The sequence below is a fragment of the Perissodus microlepis genome, chromosome 16 (genome assembly GCF_051167445.1).
Source record: "Perissodus microlepis isolate ML-2025 ecotype Zambia chromosome 16, ASM5116744v1, whole genome shotgun sequence".
In the NCBI taxonomy this organism is placed as follows: domain Eukaryota; kingdom Metazoa; phylum Chordata; class Actinopteri; order Cichliformes; family Cichlidae; genus Perissodus; species Perissodus microlepis.
In genome coordinates this window covers 14,104,984-14,125,478 of record NC_140476.1, presented here as the reverse complement: position 1 = coordinate 14,125,478, position 20,495 = coordinate 14,104,984, and the positions used below count along the sequence as shown (strand labels likewise).

General features: G+C 38.7%; 1 protein-coding gene across 4 annotated transcripts in view; it reads right to left on the bottom strand.

Annotated features, from left to right (window-relative positions):
- galnt13 (polypeptide N-acetylgalactosaminyltransferase 13) overlaps positions 1–20,495 on the bottom strand; it is a 37,061-nt gene that overhangs the window by 5,069 nt on the left and 11,497 nt on the right. For 2 of the 4 annotated variants that reach the window (XM_084907556.1, XM_084907555.1), the window contains 10 exons: positions 19,148–19,314; positions 18,077–18,284; positions 14,944–15,114; positions 14,215–14,332; positions 13,107–13,287; positions 11,293–11,432; positions 9,241–9,339; positions 7,566–7,700; positions 7,246–7,275; positions 4,244–4,466 (listed from right to left, as the gene is read on the bottom strand). In XM_084907556.1, the coding sequence (XP_084763682.1) occupies positions 4,281–4,466; positions 7,246–7,275; positions 7,566–7,700; positions 9,241–9,339; positions 11,293–11,432; positions 13,107–13,287; positions 14,215–14,332; positions 14,944–15,114; positions 18,077–18,284; positions 19,148–19,314 (1,435 nt within the window). In that variant the 3' untranslated portion in view covers positions 4,244–4,280. The remainder of the gene's footprint in view (positions 1–4,243; positions 4,467–7,245; positions 7,276–7,565; positions 7,701–9,240; positions 9,340–11,292; positions 11,433–13,106; positions 13,288–14,214; positions 14,333–14,943; positions 15,115–18,076; positions 18,285–19,147; positions 19,315–20,495) is intronic. The other 2 variants (XM_084907557.1, XM_084907558.1) reach the window with 2 other exon arrangements.

Genomic DNA, 20,495 nt, shown 5'->3' with positions numbered 1-20,495 from the left:
TGGCTCCTCCAGTCTGCATGCCAAATATCCTTGGACAAGATAGTAAATCCAAGTTGCTTGTATGGATGGGTGAATTAGGCAAGTTGTATAAAGCACTTTAAATGCTCAGTTAAAGTTGAAAAAAAAAAAAAACCTATATAAGAACCAGTCCATGTATTAGCAGTGTGTCACAAAAAACACACAATTTGTTGCCATTTTTCAGCTGATTCAAAGACAACACAGTTTGACAGCATTAAATTTTTTGCACCAACAAGGTGATTTGTAAAGAGTTATTAGCAGAAAACCTGGCATATTTGAGCAGGGTGCGCAGTGTGTCCTTAAAAATTTTGAGGAAACTAGACAAGTGAAGGACAAAAGAAGTGGCTACAGCAGATTCACTGTATTTGAAAGTCGTGTCCTTATAAAATGGGGGGGGGGGGGGGGGGGGGAAGAGATGTATCTGGCCATTGAACTGACCCATCTCTTGTTCATTGACACCTCATAAGAAATTGTTCCTGTGGAAGGATGAGGCAGAGAAGAGAAAAGGCCAAGACATGCCAAATTATATTTATAGAGTGATAAATCCAGTTTAGAAAATTTAGGTTCAAATCATCATGAACAGAGGAGTTCAGGAGAAAGGTACAACAGGGAGTGTCCACAGTTATGTATTAAACATGGCGGAGGATCGGTCATGGTTGGGGGTTCAATTCAGCCAGTGGTGCTAGGGACCTTGTCAAAATAGATGGAATTATGGACACAGAGAAGTAAAGTCAGACTCTGACCCACCAACAACTATAAGGCATCTGATTGGCAGCAGCTTCAGTTTTCAGCGTGGTCTCAAACACACTGCAATGCAGTAAAAGCACGGAACAAAAGAAGAGCTTTGACTGTCCTTCAAGAGGCCTTGAGAATTATTCCTAAAGACTACTTTAAAAAAATGACATGGAAGCTGCCTAAGACAGTTCAGCCTGTGTTAAAGTATAAAATCAGTAACACCAAATATTGACTTTCAAGCTCGTTGCAATTGCACAAACTCTTGTTGTTGCCTTATAAACTGTATTTCTATGTATGTTTGCACGTTTTGAGAATCACTGCACTTAGTTCCCTTTTTCCTAGCAAAATATAAAGAAATAAGAGGTTGCTCTAGACTTGCACAGCATTGTATACCAGTAAAAACACCTGTACAGAACTAATGAAGGTGTGTAATTGCAAAGCTTATCATTATAGAAGTATTTTAATAACCTTACATTTCTCACAGTGGCTTCACTACACATCACAGGCCAAATATGCCATCATCTGCTAACTAAATTGACCGTGGGACAAGTTGGATTGGGCTCTGTCTAACTGGGCTCAGGTGACAATGACTGATTAACTGGCTTTCTTCATGAAAGACATTTTAGTAAAATAATGATGAGTGAAAACCATTTACACTCTCAGGGATCTGGTACTGTGCATACTGGCTCACTGTCACTGCCATAGCTCATCAAGACACTTAAATAGAACAGGGTCCCTGTTAATGTAATTACAGTATTCCTTCTCCTGCTCCACTCCATCGCTCCTGTCTGTCCTATGTGATGCTTTTTCATGGAAACCAGAAAGGCTAGAAAACAGGACAAACCGGACCAGACTGGAAATAACACACCTGTTGTGATGAGCTCGAACTCAAGCACCACACAAGTGGTATGTACCACAGGAGAGAATCTGTGGCTATCTGCCACACGTCACCAGAGATAACACCCCCCACTAACAACTGTGAGAGAGCCCTCAATAGCCTTGATTAACCATTTATGTTTAAACCCTCAGTAGTAACATGCTTCCGCAATTTCATTCCTCACTTGAGTTGCTTTTCTCATCCTAATGATCACATGCAGAGGAGTAGGGGACTTGAGAGTTGGTTTGTAAAGAGAAGCAGAGCCTCTGCAGAGAAAAACAATGCCATGAGAGAAATTGGGAAAATTATGTTAGGAGCTACAAAGATGCCATGTAATATATGAAAATGTATAAGCGTATAAATGAAAACCAAAACAGAGATAGCCTCAGGTTTAGCAGTTTTCAGCTTAACCCAATGTTATATCAGCATAAAAAATAAAACGCAGGTGAACAAGTAACCTAAAAATACATCATGGCATAAAAACTGGTCATTAAGCATGATTTTGGTTTTTTTAAATTCTGCAATCGAGGCATAATTCTTCATTAAAACAAGATTGTGCTTTGACAGTTAACAGAGGATATTCAGACTAATGAGCTCACGGAGACGCTCAGGCCATGTTTGATCTCAAGCTATAAAACACAAGGGCCCAACACTATCTGCCTGGATACAAAGAAGTGCATGCAAACACAGCCATATATGCACACACACACACGCACGCACACACACACCTTTCCTGAAGTACACATTGCAGACTGCCCTACAGAGCACACTTGTTCAAACAGAGTGAGAACAAAGAGAGCAGGTGGCACACAACCTCACACACCTGTCTAAAAACAAAGGAAAAGAACAATAAGCTTGTGCTACACTATACTTTAATTTAAAAAGTAGTTCTTTAATAGTAGTTGTAACTAAGAAGAATAAAAAAGAAGCAAAGATCAACAATTTTTTCCTAATCCAGACTGAATGAATACTACATTTTTGAGCCCTGCGCAGGGCATAATCATTTACAAAGCCTTTCTAAACAGCCTTAAATCATAAAGATAATATTTTTCCTTTCATTCAAAATCTAAATTTACTCCAGGGGAACATGTGGCACAAGAAAAGTATGATTTGGAAAAAAAAAAGTTCCACGTTCAATGAAATTACTGGAAATATGGAGGTCCTGTCCTTTGCTCATAATTATTTCATGCTTGCTTTGGGGCAGAGAAAACTCCCATCTTCCTCCCAGCAAACCAAGCACGGTCTCCAGAGCAAGAAACCGAGTGTGTGCACAGCTGAGACCAGCTAATTAAATGATGACCGTTTCTAACCATAACCCAGGTTGAGGAATAGCATCCACTTTATCACCACACACCACACTGGACTTGCTGAAAGGCAGAGAGGTTCTTGTTTTGACGTGATCTTCTGTGCTTGCTGCTGGGGATCTAGATAGAGGAGAGGCTTTTTTGTGGGAGATACAAACACAGCAGATACTTTTGTATCTCAGGGCAGATTCAGCAACAGTGTCATTTGCTTTAATGGAGCCCTTCTCTTGTGTACGTGCTCCTCTCTGCTTGCTATGCTAGGAGGACGTCTGAGAGTGAACAGCAAATCAGGCCATCTAACAGCAGGTCACTATACTGCCACAACTCTGACACACACCAGCAGTCCCGGGAGCTCCTTACCCAATTTGCCCTGCTTGGACACAGAAACTGTGGCATGCTACAGTGAAATTGCTCTTTAGCGTTTTGAGAGATACAACAGTACAGGATTCTGAGGTGTTCATTCCAAATTACTCAACAGAACAAAATTGGCTACAGAGAGAATGACTGACAGACACAAAGCCTGGAAAAAGCAGGAAAATAACAACTCCGAAATGGACAGAAATGCTGAGCTGAAGAACATTCCTCACAAAAGTATGTAAATAAGAAGGCTTAGTGGTGAAAAAACACTGATAATGGGCGTTTTACAATGTACATGGAACACTGTGTACACAGCTGCTTTTGGCCAATAAGAGAGTGGCCTGAGCAACTACAGCCATGAAAGATGGGTTCACAATGAAGGATCACTTCAAAAGAACTTGTAAACAATGGCGAGCCCATTTGAATAAGCTCCGCATGCAGATAATCAGCTAAAAATAAGCACGTCCTCCATCTCGGCCATCATTCATCATGTGCAGGCAGTCCAGGGGACAGCTAGTGAATTTTCACATCAAAATATAATATTTATTTTGGAAAATAAATGTCAATTGAGATGTAATTTAGCAAAAAGATTAGCTAAAGGTCTTCCAGATAGCATCTTATACAGAGAAGCATCTTGACAGGACATCTGTCATTGCGTAATGAAGCTCTTCCCATGTCTCTGTGCACTCCCCCCTTGAAAGGTCACCAATAACAAAAAAGTGTTAATGCTTCCTAAAACACATGCACATTCAGGCGTACACCTGGAAGAACCACAAGTCTACTCTCACTGACAAAAATCAGAAAGTCAAACATACTCTCAAAACAGCCAAAGTTGCCTATTACAGCCCAAACAGGTCTAGTGAATTCTAACAGTGTGAAACTACATTGCTACAGAGCAACTATGATGACCACCAACCTCTATTCTACACCTAACTTGTGCTAATCTGCTCACCTCACGCCCCCCGTAGCCCCCGAGAGCAGACTTGAGTTTAGAGAAAATAATCCGTGGGACTGAAGTAGAGGTGTCTAGCGACCTCCAGACGAGTGTAGTTGTGGAGGATCCACGACTGTATTGGACTGTTGTTACAGTACTCCACAGTGGGGCCATAGGTGCCGTCCTCCAGACGGCCGATGGTCAGACATGATTGGGTGATGATGTGGAGGAAGGTGTGCTTCTGCAGTGAGCCAGGAGGGAAAAGGGACAGATGGTTTTCAAGGTAAGTCACAGAGTCATAAAGTAATTCTTAAACTGATGCGTCTGTTCTTCGCAGTAAACTTTCCCAGACACTGACTAAATGTCTGACTTATTTGGTCCATTTCTTGTTTTATTTAGTTATTAGATAGACCATATCTTCATAAGCGATATGGGTCATGTTTCAAATTATTCATGTGACTATTGGCTCAGTCACCCACAAAAAAAGGTAACAGGATGGCAACCTCCTTGCAACAAATCAGTAGCAACAATCACTTGTAGGCAGATCTCATTGATGCAGACAGATTGGCAACACATTAAAATCTGTCTGCATTTATGAATCTGAGTGTGTTTGCACCAATAAGCGCTTGCCCATTGAAAGTTTTCTGGTTAAATTCCTATATAAAAGCAAGCAGAGTGCCTATGTCATTCTTTAGTTAAACTGCCATCCTGCAGCAATTACATCACAGTTTAATGTTTAATATAAAGGTGCCATATTCTGCTGATTTATCACAGTTAATCCCTCTGTTCTCACAGATTGCATGTAACTGCCAACTTGACCCCATTCAATGGCAGACTGTTGACAGTCTGATAGGAGACCCACTTATTTTTAATAGACATCTTGATGCACAAAGTGGCTTTGAGGTCAGCAACTGACTGCAAGTAGTTGCAGGCCTGGTTGCTGTCTCCAAAGCAACCACTTGAAAGTCAAGGAGGTTGGTTTCAAACCCCCGAGAAAATGACCACATCAACAATTTGAACATATCCTTAAAATGAGGCAGACGATATTTGCCAAAATTAGCACAATGCAAATAATTTTGGGGGGTAATTTATAAAACGAGATGGACAATTTAAAAAAAAAAAAAAAAAGTTAGATATTTAGTAAAAACATGTCATCTATGTTCTAATTCGTGGCAGGGTGTGGTCGGCAGGGAAAGCGAACCCAGCTGCGTGGCATCGCAATCACGCCTCGCCAACTTAAGATCAGTGTAGAGTCCTGTTGTGGTGTTGCTGTTGTTGTTGGTATGTGGCTGGCAGCTGGGAAGCTGAGCCGACTTGTGTGAGCTTCAAGCGTAATAAAGAGAATGTCCAACAGTGGTGAAACGCGGTCATGTCATGCCCCTTACCTGCAGGAATTTGAGTTTATCTATTTGGTTCTCCTATTTTACTCCCTGATACAGCCTGTGGCTTAGTGTGCCTCACTTGTAAATAGCTATTCAATCAATATGCCAATCCATGCCTCAAACTCTTTATCTCCAATAAACTCATTACTTGCATTTTGCTGCAATAGTTCAAGTGTGAATTAAATAACGATTAGCTCAAATATTTTAAGTCTTAAAAAGAAATAAAGAACATTTTGGGTTTCTTTAGCCAGAAAACTGGCTGAAAAAAAAAGTTTAAAAACTACAGTAATTAGACTCTACTAAAGCTAAAACACAACTTGACAAGCACAGCAAAGTTAAAAAGTACAGATAAATTGGTGAAAACTTCAGCGCACTTAGAAATTTTGGCTATCATGTGTTTGAGTGGGATATCCATGCGAGGAAAAGCACAGTAAATAGAACTTATTACTGGCTGAAACAGCAGAGTAGGTGAACAGGAAAGTGGATGTCGGTCACAACTGTAAATTAATACAGGAGGAATATGGAGAAGCCAGGTATTTCTGTGAAAGTGAAACTGATGAAATGTTAATGGTACTGTAGTCATCCAGGATTCAGTCCCTGTCAGTCACACCTGGGCTAAAAATAACACCAGCCACTGACAGCAATGAAACCCCAGAGCTGTTTACAACAGAGACCGGTCCTCTTCGTTATGAATTATTCATTTTATTCTCTTTTTTTTTTCCATTTTAAGGAAAGCACACTGAGAGCAAAGTGTAATGAAAGGATTTCTCCATGGATTTGTTCAATGCTGGATGGAAAGGCCTCTGAGCTTCCTCACTTTGTCATATCGCCATGTCAGTGATAGGACATCTCAATCACTCATAGACAACTCTGCATGCGATGCTGCCTCGTCTAACCATCTCCCAGAGGATTAAAAATGCATAAATTGTTCATATAAAAATGCTTTTTGAGTTGTGTGATCCATAATGTATTTTGATTTTGATGTATTCTGAGGAAACAAGGCTTGAGTAGAATATTTAGTTTTCCTATGAGATTTCCTGCCCACAACATCTGTTTCTTCATTTGACTGAATATCAAAAATGCAAGCTTATTACTACTTGCATACCCAGGAATATTAGGTAAAGTGAAACCCTGGTGTTCAATATGCAGGGTTAGGGTTAGGGTTATATTTTCTAATTCAGTGCTATAGCAAAAGGAAAAGACTTTGATACATACATATATACACATATAGCAATACCTGTAATGAGCAACACAGCTAAGGTTATTATTTTTTCACCTCACCATTTTGCACCTAATGCATGCAATCATTTTTCTTTGATATTTGTAGGTGATACTTGTGTTTTGGTTTGTTTTTTTGTTTTTTTTGAGGGGGGTTATAGGTTAGACTTCAGTTTCTCTCTGCGATGTAAATTATTTGGTGACTTGATTGTTCTGCTGCACATACAATATATTTGTCAACAAAATATAAAAGGATAAATTGCAATGTAGGAAAAGGCTTCAGTACACATCCAAAAAAATAAATATATTTATATAAACGATCTACCGTACTAAACACTAACACTTCAGAGTCCACACACTCATACTCACAATACTAAATCACAATGTGGCACTTCAGGAGGGACAAATTGAACAGCTTACCTCAAAATCATATTCCCACTTGCCAACATACTACATAATGAGACGAGAAAAGAGAAACAGCTGCTGGGTTGAAATAGCAACTCAACTTCCGTGGTGCTTTAAAAAAAAAACAACAACAACACACAGCACCATCTTGTGGCAGAAAACAGTCATTCTAGTTTCCCACGACCAAAAATCCTCAGTGTCCTACTGCTCATGAAATTACCTTTTGACAGGTAAAGGTACAAACGTTAAATTGAGGAACAGGGGAAAAGAATGGCCAGTTGCTTTAGAACCCTTATTTTGAATTATTTGGTTCCTAAAAGGGCCACAGATCCTACCTCAGCATCGTACTCAAACATCTGATTGCCCTTCATGTGGTGACACTTGAGCATGACAACAGGCCCGTTGAGGCGGGAGACATCCAGGCAGAGGTCATCTGTTCTGATTTCTTTATCCGCAGTGTACGAGAACACCTACAGGAAGAGGTTTTATTAAGCTCTTGAAAAATATCAGTAACATCAACATCACAAAAAATAAAACAACAGTATTGTAAGGGGTTTTAGGGATAGATGACTAAACTGTACATATTTATTAAACCTTAATTTTTTTCTTTTTGTTTTTTGTTTTTATTTACACTCTAGAGCTTTTTAAAAATTGATTGTGTACTTTATTGGGCATTTCCAGGATGTTCTACAGATATTTTTTGTACAAGACTGGACAGATATTCTGTCTTGTGTGCTGCAGAAAAAAACTATAATGAGACTTGAGTATAAAGAATATTGATTGGACCAAAGTGAATTCTGGGCTAGAAATCTTTGAGTCTAATCAACACTGGGCTTCAGAAATGAGAGAGAGAAAGCATTGTATTGAAAATCTGCACATTGACTTAGAAGTTGGAGATTAACACACTCCTCGCTTCCAACCTGAAGTCAAGTTTTTGGGCAAGATAATGTACTGCTAGAGGCTGCACTTTAAAATTAAGTACACCCCATGATTTAGTAGCTTGGAGAACAATCTTTAGCAGTAATAATTTGAAATGATGAGCAATAATTTGAAATTATCATTCTCTCGAATCACTGTGGAGAAATTGAAGTTTGTTTCTGCGCAGCTCTCTTATGGTCCTGCCATAACATTTCAGTCAAGTTTAGGTCTGATTTGACTGGACCATTGCAACACCGTGATCATTTTATTTTTCAGTCCTTCGGCTGCAGATTTGCTGGAGTCACTGACCTACTGCATGACCCAGGCTTTAGCTGTCAAACAGATGGCCTCACATTTGACTCTAGAATACTTTGATACGGAGAACGGCTCATGTTTGACTGAATGACTACAAGGCGCCCAGGTCCTGTGGCTGCAAAACAGGGTCAAATTATCTACTGTGCCTGACAGCTGGTATGAGGTATCTGTACTAATGTGTTGAGTTTAGGTTTTACTAAACATGGTGCTGTGCACCTCCAATCTGGTGCTATCAGTCCAAAGGAGGGAAGTCTTGTTCAAGAAGTCCCGCGGTTTGTTCAGATACAATTTTGCAAACTAAGCCATGCTGCCATACTCTTTTTAAAGAGAACAGGTTTTCCCAACAAGTCATCCAATCAAGCTCAATTCGTTCACGCTAATTGTACCATCATGAACTTTAACATGCTAATTGAAGCCTGGATGGTCTGAGATCTAGTTCTTGGGATTGTGCTTTTAATATCTTTAAGTATTACATGCCCTGACCTTGGAGTAAATTTGTTGGCATGTCTACTCCTGGGAACATTGTGTTAACACCTAAATGGTCCAGATCAGCAAACTGCAAATTATAGAGGAGCTCACACCTGCTAATGATCAATTAATCAAGTACGTTTAGTTAGCAACACCTGGCTGCTACCCAAGTAGAACACTTAAGGCTGTGCTTAGTTTCATTCAGATTTAAGGTTACATTTGCAAATTCTATTATAATATAGACAATAGTATTTCTTTTCACAATTAAGTATAATACTCTCAATACAGTATTTACTGTTATCTCCTCACCTGGTTTCCACCCATGCCGTGGCAGTTGAAAAAGCCAACCTTCTCGTTCTCCTTTCTCCCCATGTTGTCCATACACTGGTTGGTTTCAACATTTCTGATCTATAGACAGTAAGTTTATATTTACAAATAAGAAGTACAAGTTTATTAACTTTGTAACACTAAAGTCTTAAAGTGTTACATCATAGCATTTTATTTATGTTTCTTTTGACAACAGCTAGGCTACAGAAACAGAAAAAAAAAAAATTACCAGAATAATGACGTCACATTTAAAACATCAATAAAAATTTCCTTTTCTAAGTCCTTGTTTTTTTGTCCTCCCTCATTGTTTGAATTCTTCATCCAAGGATCTCTTATGCAAATTGATTATCAATCACTACATCTTAAATATTGTCTTCCAAAGAAATTAATCTGTTAAGATATAATTAGCAACAGCATTTTAGTTCACTCAGTTGTACTGAGTATCTTTAGGGTTTGATTAGTTTTTTAATTAACATTTTAAACCCAAATGTATTATATTTGATCCATGAGTTTTGGAAACATATACATCAGTGTTTATTTTCCTCCCAAAACAGCAAAATTAATTGCACAATATATTTTTAAGGGTTTTGTTTTTAATTTTTTGTCAGAAGGTTTAATAATCACTCGATTTCCAAAATCTTTAATTTTCTGGCAATTATTTCATGGTTCAGGCTTTAAAGGGTTAAAAAATTTACCTATTTCTTGGCATTTGACAAAATAATCATATAAGTAAATAACAGAGAATAATGTTAGTTGCCACCCCAGGTTTGCAAATATTGCAGCATCACTAATGCTGAAACCACTTTAAATGCAAGTCACAGATTTAATGATGCTTTCTTTTTGGAAACTGGAAAAAGTTTGTCACCATCTTCCATAAATGCTATAGCTAAAATCATGTATATACCATGTCACTGAGTTAATTTAGTCCAACCTCTGCTCATTATATCCACTTTTAAAGATGAAACTGAGCTAAGTTGACTGCACACTTCTCAATAAGCAATTATCACAGCTCCTACTGACTTCCAGTCAACTCAGCTATCTAATGAACTCCTACATTCACAGAGCTGAAGCGGAGCTGACTATGTATGTTGCCTAAGCCATTACCATGCCTATCATGCAGGAACGGAATGACATTCATAATAATTAAGTGATATAAAACCTAATGGTTCCGGCTGTTAAAGAAAGGCTTACTGTGTGTTATGGGGGATGAGAATCAGCCAGAAGTAGTCTGGTTTAGAGGAAAATGGGAAAAAAGGTGCTGCAGTGGCTAAAGGGAGATAGAGAAAACCAGTTTTTACTGCAGTATAGGAGAGCAGTGCAAAGGAGAGAGAAAAGTCCCCTCATCCTCAGTTGTATGAGTGTTAGAGGATTACAACCTCATTTCACACTCAGTTCTTAGACTGACATTACTTTTACATGACCTCCATCTATGTCCAGATAGCACGGTCCATGTTAGCACTGAGTTGACCCCCGCTTCAATGCTTCCCACACAAAGCTATGTTCATCAAGAAGCTGATTGTGGTCACTTTAAAAAAGCGGAAGGGAAATAACTAAAAAATCTCTCATAAAATAAGCTGCGTCAAACCTGTAAATGAGTAGTTATCAAACCATACTACATGCTTACAATTTCTACCTATTAACAACCCTATGAAAAATCTGATTTCTAAGGTAGGTACTCGGAAACAGTCTTTTTTTGTTCTTTAAAGAGCAGAATACAAAACTATCTAGAATGCATACACGAGCTTTATCTCACTGCCTCAACATGTGGGGGGGATCAATACCGACTCCTTGAACAGCCACACGTCTGTTTATTATGCACGTTCAATACAAACTTGGTTGTTTGTTTTTCAGCTTTTTTTTTTAAGCCTTTCCTGGATCCTGATACTTTCAGGCTATATCTCACAGAGATATTGTCTTTCTGAAAGAAAATGAAAAAAATGAGGCCAGGCGCTAAAAGGATATATCTGACTGAACGCAGAAGGAGCCGGTGTATGCGATACATTATAGACGATTAGAGTATAAGAGAGCTCATACTTCACCAAGAGAGTAGTATCTTCTTGGGATCTGGGAGTCTGGGTAGATGTTCTCTAGATACCAGGAAAACGGTTTGCACTTTAAGGCCTCACGGAGGGTTTTGCGAGAGGAGACGTCTCCGTACTCCACCCGCATCACGCCTGCAAATGAAATGTCAAGACAGGAAATGCAGCCATATGTATCAGTGAACATCATCCGTCACATTAAGAGACACATTTTCTGCTCTGAAAAATAGGATGGTTCTGTGTCTGTGCACCACCGAGACCCGACACCAGAGGGAACCTTTATGAAGGGAAACAAAGAGCTTTACCTGAAAATATCCCAATCATAACGTTAGCCTGCAATCCCATTTACAAACAGTGTAATGTGGAAGATGCATCTCCTTCAATAGCGCACAAGTGCAAAAGCTGTGCAATAACTGTGGGCCATGATGTAAGTCACTTTAGCCAAATGTGAACTGCCTGATGTATCAGCCTTGATGAAACTAAAGACTAAGAAAGGATTAGACAGCGACTGGGCACAGACACTTACAAACACATTAGGCAGATGGTTTCTTCCTAAAGTGCTGCTTGAGGACTCATAGCTTGAATGCAGATAGACTCAAGGTGGTAATTTAATATGAAAGAGCATGATTGCAATGAGGGAAAATAGAGGACAGCTTTCAAAAACCAGTCAACATGTAAGACGTACAGCATGAATCAATCTATCTATCTATCTATCTATCACACATGACTAAGATATTGCAAACAGCTTACCAATACCAATAGCATCTCAGGCTTTAATGTGGGAAACAGAAATATCAAGTTGGCAGATAAAAGCAGTGAGCTGAAGGCTACTTTTCTCTTCCTCTCTTTTTTCTATCTGCGGGGGCTAAGCATCACATGTTATAGATCATGATGAATAGCCTCTTAGATCCAGTGCAGAGGAAGGACAAGGAAAGGGGTACACTTTTAATAGGATCACTAGATGCCACTCCCAAATTCAGCGTGAGCAACATACTGTGCTCTTCTCCACCAATAAGGGAGGTCTGGCAGCAGCACAACCCAGATCATTCTCCCTAATGTCCTGGAGGAACAGACAGTCATCGCGGGGCCACAATACACAGAGAAACTCATCCATCACAGCCCTGGCTCTGTCTGCACACATGCCCGTGGAGAATCCTGCCTGACTGAGAGGAAGAGAAGGTCACAATTTGTGCTGTAAGATCGAAAGATTGCGGATGATCCCTTATAGGTTGGCTGGCATCTAAAACAGTTAACCCGAGATTTCCGGGATACCGCTTCCTGCAAAAGGGTAATCACATTACTAAGTCGACAGATGGAGGGGTACTCATCTCTCAATCTGCACAGTCGTATTGTTCTAGTTTGTCCATATGTGTTTGAGCTCTGTTTGAAAGATGGCCGTTCGTGACTAATTTCTGAACCCAAGTTCAAGAGAGCACTAAAAAAATCTGTATCTGAGAGAAGGAATTAATTAATCCCACTTTGAAGATGGCAAAGCTGCATTAAATTCAAATATAAAAGTAAAAGAAAATGTACATTTGCATAAGAATAAAAAAAGAACCTTGCAAGAGAATGAAAGACTAAAATGGAAGAGACATGTCTTTCCTTTTACACCAATTTGCTAAATTAACCACACAGGGGTCCAGCAATGAGGTTTGTTCACGTCTTCCTTTGACCAGCAGTGCACACTGAAACTTTTTTTATAACATGTAAAATCAGCAGAGCTGATTTAAACTCTTGGTTTTCAGTTTTCTGCATCATTTTAGTGGCTGAGAGTAGTAGTGACATGGTGGCAGTTTCATTGCTCTGTACCTGGTGATATGATATAAAAGAAGTCTTTGAAATCATCCATCCAGACTTCGGCCAGGCGCCTGTTGTTCTTGTTGATGACTTGGCCCGTTCCTCCAGGGAAACTGTATGGGGTGGCCTTCCGGAAAACATGGCCCACATGTGAACATGTTACAATTTCCAAGGAGCCACCGCATTGCCAAATCTGCAAGCGTAGAGACAAGGCAGATTTATGTAGTATGTGACAGGAAAGCAGACAAATAGGCTGGATAAAAACTGATGAAACAGTCGGTGAATGCTTGTTCCCTTTGTTCTACCCCCTTGATGCTTAGGTGACCTATATAAATGATAACGTTTGTTACCAGTAAAAAGATTTGCTCTTAAATTTTAACAGCGTACCATCGTACCACACACACACTTACTGTAGATCTGTTTGTGACTAGATGCTGCAGCTCACAGGCATGCCTTATAACAGCACTTCATGTTTTCTGATTACTAACGACAAGCTGTGACAGGAAGACAAAAACACCTTCTATAAACTGCCCTTGTCATAGTTTCTGGTAAAGTAAGTGTCCCCAGAACTAAATTTTCAATGATAGCAAATTCAGAGAGACTCATGAGGTGAAGTACGAACCCCACTATCACTAACTGGTAATAATAACATATACTTTTTACAATAAACTGTACAAACATAAAGCAAAGAGACTAAATATTTTTCCCTTATGTTTGTGTAAGCTCAAAGCTAAGTACACACCAACATGTAATATGAGCACACACATCTAAGGCTTTCATGTGATGTCAGTTCCACATCTGCAAGGTTTCATGAGTACATCCTGTACAGTTGTGACATTACAACAATGACAAAATCTGTCCACAGATGTCTGCCAAAGTGCTCAAACCCATCAATGCACAATAGTACATTTGCCAGGATGATGCACAAAAAGAGACTCTCACAAAAAAATCGGCAGCAGCAACCACATGGTTGCAGCAGGAAACAAAATGTTTGCAACAGTGTATTTTTTTTATATATATATTTAGAAAGATCATCCAATTTTATAATATGTGTAAATATCTACAAAAAGGGAATATCACAAGGCAGAAACATGTGCTGGTATACAGAGAAACCACTCACTCTAAAAGACATTTCCAGGTTTTCTCCTCCCCAGATATCCATCCCTGGATCGTAACTCCCAATTTCTTCAAAATACGTCTTGTCTATAGAGAATAATCCTCCTGCCATGGTGGGGGTCCTGCAAAAAACATAAATTAAGGCAACAACACAAAACCTCTTTGTAATATTTCATTTCCTCATACTGAATTCGTTAGCATCTTTTTGTAACTAAGGGGAACATTGAGGATATAATAACAGGCCAATTTGTTTGACAATTTGAAACAAAGCCTTAGAGGGGCAATTACTTTTATCTTTTAATTCATTCTATACTCAAGTCAGTCCTAAATAAAGGATATTGTTTGCTGCTTGGAGTGATTTGCATACAGATGAGTTTTCAAAAAAGGCAGCTCTAAGCAGTTTCTATTTTCCTGTTTCAAAATACATGGATACTTATACTACAAAGAGAAACATCACAACTCTGTGGATGCCATTTAGGCAGAAGCTGGCATCAGTGGGACACAGAGGGAAAGAGGATCTATTTCTAGCTGTAGATAAAAATGGAGCTTTTTATAAAAGAATATTTTGTAGAGAAATTTAACTTTCAGCGTTTCCTCTGTAGCCTGCTGTACAGAAAAAAAAGCTGCATTTAATTAAGCTTACAAAATATTTCCAACTTTTTCAGCGTTTAATCTGATCTCGCCTCTCTTATTTCAAGACGATATGCAAGTGCAAACCCACACACAGATGTACCTGACAGGGAGTGTTCTATCCCCTTTGCGTCGATCCATCTCCCGCTGGGGAACAGGATACCATCGAAAATTCAGCTTCCAGTTGAATCCACCGTAAGTCATATCAGAGCCTGCCATGTATTCAAATGTCTCGTCGCTGATGACATCTATGATAGGGCACACCACTGCAGTCCTGAAACACACAAAGTGCCATAATGTTCACATGTATGATGAAACTGGCTTGACTGAAATTAAGTATGTGGTTCATTATCATATTCAACGTGCCTCAACATCCCACCATCATAAAATTGACCGCATACTGTGAAGAAATCAGGTTCTGGGTTGTAACTGCAAATTCTATGCACACCACACCAGCAACTAGCTATTATTCACATTATTAAATGTTCTGAAGAAAATGATCATTAATCATAATGCGCTGCAATCAGCTGAACATTCACGTTTTGATTAATCAATTAACTGGTTAGTCTTTAAAAAGTTACAAGAAAATATGAAAATTAAATCATCAAATGTGTTGTTCTCCTTTTGTCCACTCAGCTGCTGTAATATAAACAACATTTCTGTAAAAACAGAGATGAATCCCTGTTTCAACTTATGAAATACGAAGTCAAAACCGAATGCAAAGATTTGTAAGTCATTTAAACCCTAAACACAAAATAAAGACAATATATTGAATATTAGGTGGAATACATAATAGCTTAATATGTTGAATTTATATCCAACAACATTTTTAAGGTGGAGCTGGGGGAACGAGATTTGTGTAACAGTTTGAAGGGCAGAATGACACTGTGTTTTAAAGGACAGGGATCTGAGAGGCTGATTGGCTTTGGAGAAGGAGTCAAGAAGATTACGGGATCAGAGGGGATGACGACAAAATTAAGAATGAGTGGAATTTAAAATAGTGGGAAAGCGGAAGTGACCAAAGAAAAGATCAACAGTGACAACCAAAACACCTAGAAAAGCAGGCAGATGGAATAACACAATAATTTCATTTCTGAAATTATGCAAGCAATATTCAGAAAATCCAGGGAGATCTCGGTACACAAGGGACACGGAGAAAACCAATATTGAATCTTGAATATTTTGAATTTGCCCTCAGGCAACACTGCAGTAGGAAAAAAAAAAAAAAAAACAGCTACAATTCTGTAATGGAAATCACTTCACGGGCTCTGAAAATCATTGCAACTGAACGCAATTTTATCGCAGCTAAAAATTTACCATGCAAAGAAAAACAGAGCCCGAGCTCATTTAAGATGGATTGAGAGGAAGTAGGTAAACTGTCAGGTGGTGTGATGGAAATCACAGATCCTGCATCCTATGGAATAAAGAGGAAAAGGACCACTCAACTCATTACCAGCACAGTTGAAAGGCTAAAATCTTATGGGATTATTTTTAAAAAGATATATTCTATGTTTTATATGCTGCCATCCAGACAATGTCTATGTTTATTTGATCAAGACAATTTTCTTGCATGCATTACAACAGCACAGTAAGACTGTAGCTACCCCACAATAAGAGGTTTTATTTAAACATTTTACATATTATACATTGAACAAAATCGAACACAGGACCACCGAAATTCTTGGGCAGCTGACAAACAACGATAAACATTCTCAGTTCTGTGTGTTGGAAGACAATGTAAATACAGTTTCTTGGAATCCCTGCATTGTTTTTATTGAAGGGCGGTGCAGATGTGTAGAAAGTAGGGTTGCACAGGTATTATTTTGTAAGATAAATGCATGTACTTCCTCTCAGGATACTCACAGACAAAATCATTTCTTTATCAAAAAGAACAGGTCTGGAAATTTAATCTTTGAACATACAGTATAATTTCTGCACCAACTCAACAGTCTGCACTCAGACTTAAAGACATCAATACATGTGCAGCAGCATTCAGTAAAAGTGTAATGGCTCCATAATACAATATTCCGAGTCATATGATACCAATTTCCTCCTGAGGGTAAATTAATGTGTCTGACCTCAGATAAGGTAAGAATCACAAGAGGATCATCATCATTCATTACTGTCACACAGAAACAGTGGATGGCATAATGGTGTCTACAGAGCATGGGTAAATGCCTTATGTAGTATCTTAATATTTTGATAAACAGCATAAATTAAATGAATTCTTCATCACTTTAAATCAAAGCTATTTGTTTAATGGTTTTACAGACGCAGCAGACTCAAACCTTTGCCCATTTAATACCAATACTGCATAAGTCATATAGTGTTGACATGATGACGGTGTTAATTGCCATGGTCCCAGGATTCTTATTTGTTGGTGGTTTTGTTTATTATTACAGGTTTTTTTTGATGCTGTGATTATTTCGCTTTAATGACTTTCTTGTATAACTTTACTGAAATTTCCCAGTATTTGCCTTAGTGTAAAGCTGCTGTGTGTAGGTGTGTGTCTAATCTCTGCATTTATTAGCCATTTCCCTTTTTTCCCAGTAATGATTCATCTCCGGTGTTTTGGATTTAGTCTTACTTCCCCACCTGACTCACTGTCTTTGATTATCTTCACCTGTGTCTCGTTACAGGGCTGTGTCCACTTTCCCTTAATTATAAATACTGTCATATAAATGTTGTTGTCTTCCCCTCTGTCCCTGTCTGTGATCATCACCCGGGTTGGTCTTGCGGCTTAGGTTTTGTTTCGCTTCGTGTTTTGCTCTGTGGACTTCTGCCATCAGCCTAATTAAACGGCTTACCTTTTGTTAAACCCTGCTGCCTCCTGTGTCTGTTTTTTGGGTTCTCAACCTTACACTCTACACAGTTTGCATAACCTGCAGATTGACAGAAGCTATCTTTTCCTCTGAGGTTGCAGCATAATTATTATCTCATATCAGCAGTGCCAGGCAGCGTATTAATAACTGAAAGTTTGCTTTCCCATCAGTATTCAGATAGTTTTGGCTCAAGTACCCAGTGATGCAACTAAGGCGAAATATGATAACAACTGCAGTAATAAAGCCTTTTTAGGGCTCAATAGTAACACTAAACTGTCAAAACAATAGGAGGTTTTGCAGCAGTGTGGTGCACTGCTGCAAAAACGTCAAACATATGTGTGATTTCCTATCAGTGCCTTAAAAAAAAACAGCATTAAATTCAAAATACTTAGTGATGTCAATTTTAGCTCCTACCTGTCCTCTTTGATGCGAGCCAGCAGGGGCTCTAGCCAGCCAACAGTACACTCGCAGTGAGCATCAAGAAAGGTGATGACCTGACCAGTGGTGGCGGCTGCCCCCCTCAACCTGGCTCTGATTAGACCTGAACGCTGCTCCATCCTCAGGATCCTCACCGGCACCTCCAGAGCACGCACATAGTTCTCCAGTTTCTTCTTTAGGAAATCTGAAAGAAATTATGCAAAAGAAAACTCATAACAAGTTAAATATGGACAATATGATGATGAGATTTCAATCAGGTCATCAAATTATCAATTCGAGCTAGTCAGCTTATGTCCAGCTGAGAACTTATGGATTCCAAAAGAAAATAATAAAATTTGGAAACAAGATTTTTAGCTACTACCTATTAGGATTATATGTCATTTTTATGGGTTACAGAACTGCAAATTAAAAAAAATAAGGTAAAGATAGTAAGACCATAATTACTTGAGTACATAAATATTGTTTCTTGACTCATCAGAGGTGGATGTGCCACCTAAAATAATAGCATAACCAATAAAGGAAGAAATTCTTTACTTACATATGTCTTTCAATATTTCACGATTCCTTAAACTGTGATATGGCAGAATCAAAACCTGGAAACCCGACCATTATTTCTATAATGCTCAAAAATGTACTTATCAATGTGTTTTTACTTGAGTCTTCAACATCACACTCCTCATTAGTTTTTTCCAGGGTTTAGTGAGGAGTTCTCAGAGTAAAAAAACCCACAATTATGTAAATTTGAACCACAAACGTTCCATTTGGCTTTTTTATTAATCTAAAAGATCTTAAATGGTTATTTGAAGATTACAAGAACAAATGGGACTCACAGCCTTACATCGAAGGTTAATTGGTGTTTTTATTAATCAGGTTCTAAAAATAAATACTAACACCATAAAGTCCTTATGTTGTAATTTTAAAAAAAGCTAGATTAGCTTTAATTGCTACACAGCCAGAAACGTGGGTCCCTTTTATCATAATCATCCTACAGTACTCCATCACATACATCCTGTACGTATACTTTGTTAACGTGCACAGATTACAAACCTCGCTCGCTGGCATCATCAACTAGGATAATTTCCACTAGCAAGTGTTTAGGAGAGCGGTTGATGACACTGTGAACAGTTCGCAGCAGCGTGCTCCATGCCTCGTTGTGAAACACGATGACAATGCTGGTGTTGGGCAGGTCATCTGAGTACACTTTGGTCTTACAGCTGACAGAGTAACACAGGGGGGAAAAGGCAAATCAGTGACATAAGACTTTACAGAGGAAAGTTCCCTTAGATATGCAGAGTTCATTTTTTGAAAGAAAAACAATTATACTTTTAGTCTCAAATAAATAATTTAGTCCTGTAAAATTACAAGCAGTGACAATTAATGTTTCTAAAAGGTTAATATATGGTAAAACTGTAATGTTACGATAGCTGATGATCTGATTATCATTTGTTATAATCTTTGATATTCTGTTTATTAAAGGATTCATACTTTGAAAATTTATCCCAAAACTAAAATGGTCATTTACAATGACAAATATAATTTCTCAATATGTTTGAACCACTGCACAGAGCATCTAATCTGTTGCTGTACTTCTACTGAGTTAGTTTCAAAATGCAGCCCATTATTTTGTATCAGAGAACATAAAGTTCCCAAGCGTTATCCAGTTTCGCCATCAGTGCAAAAACACTGTCACAATAGGTTTACTGAAAGATATCGAGAAAGAAAGTAGAAAAAGTTAAACCAGTGTTGACAGCTATGTCAGCATGTCCTTGGATTAACGTGACGTCTGTCAAAGCCAAAGGGTGTGAATGTGGGACGGTGCTGTAGTCAGTGCTGTTGAATAAAGAATTAGCTACATTACAGAAGAGGATGTGGACAGTGAAGGCAGCATGTATGGCTAGAGGAGGTGGTGATGTTGGGGGGGGGTTACCGGAGCAGGCAGCATTGCTAGTTCTGTCCTGTCTATTCAATGTGACAGCACTGACTGACATAACTAGGCCAGGAGGCTGCCTTGAAGACATAATGCTGGTGAAATTTTGCACAGCTCAGCTGTGCGCTGTAATAAAGATGCTGTATTATTTATATGGACCCATATTGGGCAGAAATACAGAGTTCACATCATCTGAATGTTCAACTTTTTCTCTCTAATATAGATCTTCTTTTGCACTGTATAAATTTTTATGTATTGTATTTTATACAGTTTTTCCACATCCCAGACAATCTGGAGTGGTCTTCTTCTTGAAACAGGAAAAAACAGGAGCTAAAACAAAAAGTAGGAGTTTAGAAAGATAATTTTGTGGCTTATTTCTCATTTGACAGGTAGAGACTCTGATAACCACTTAATGAAAAGTGCCGTGAAGAACTCAACTGGAATAGTTAAACATGAATCACTTGGATA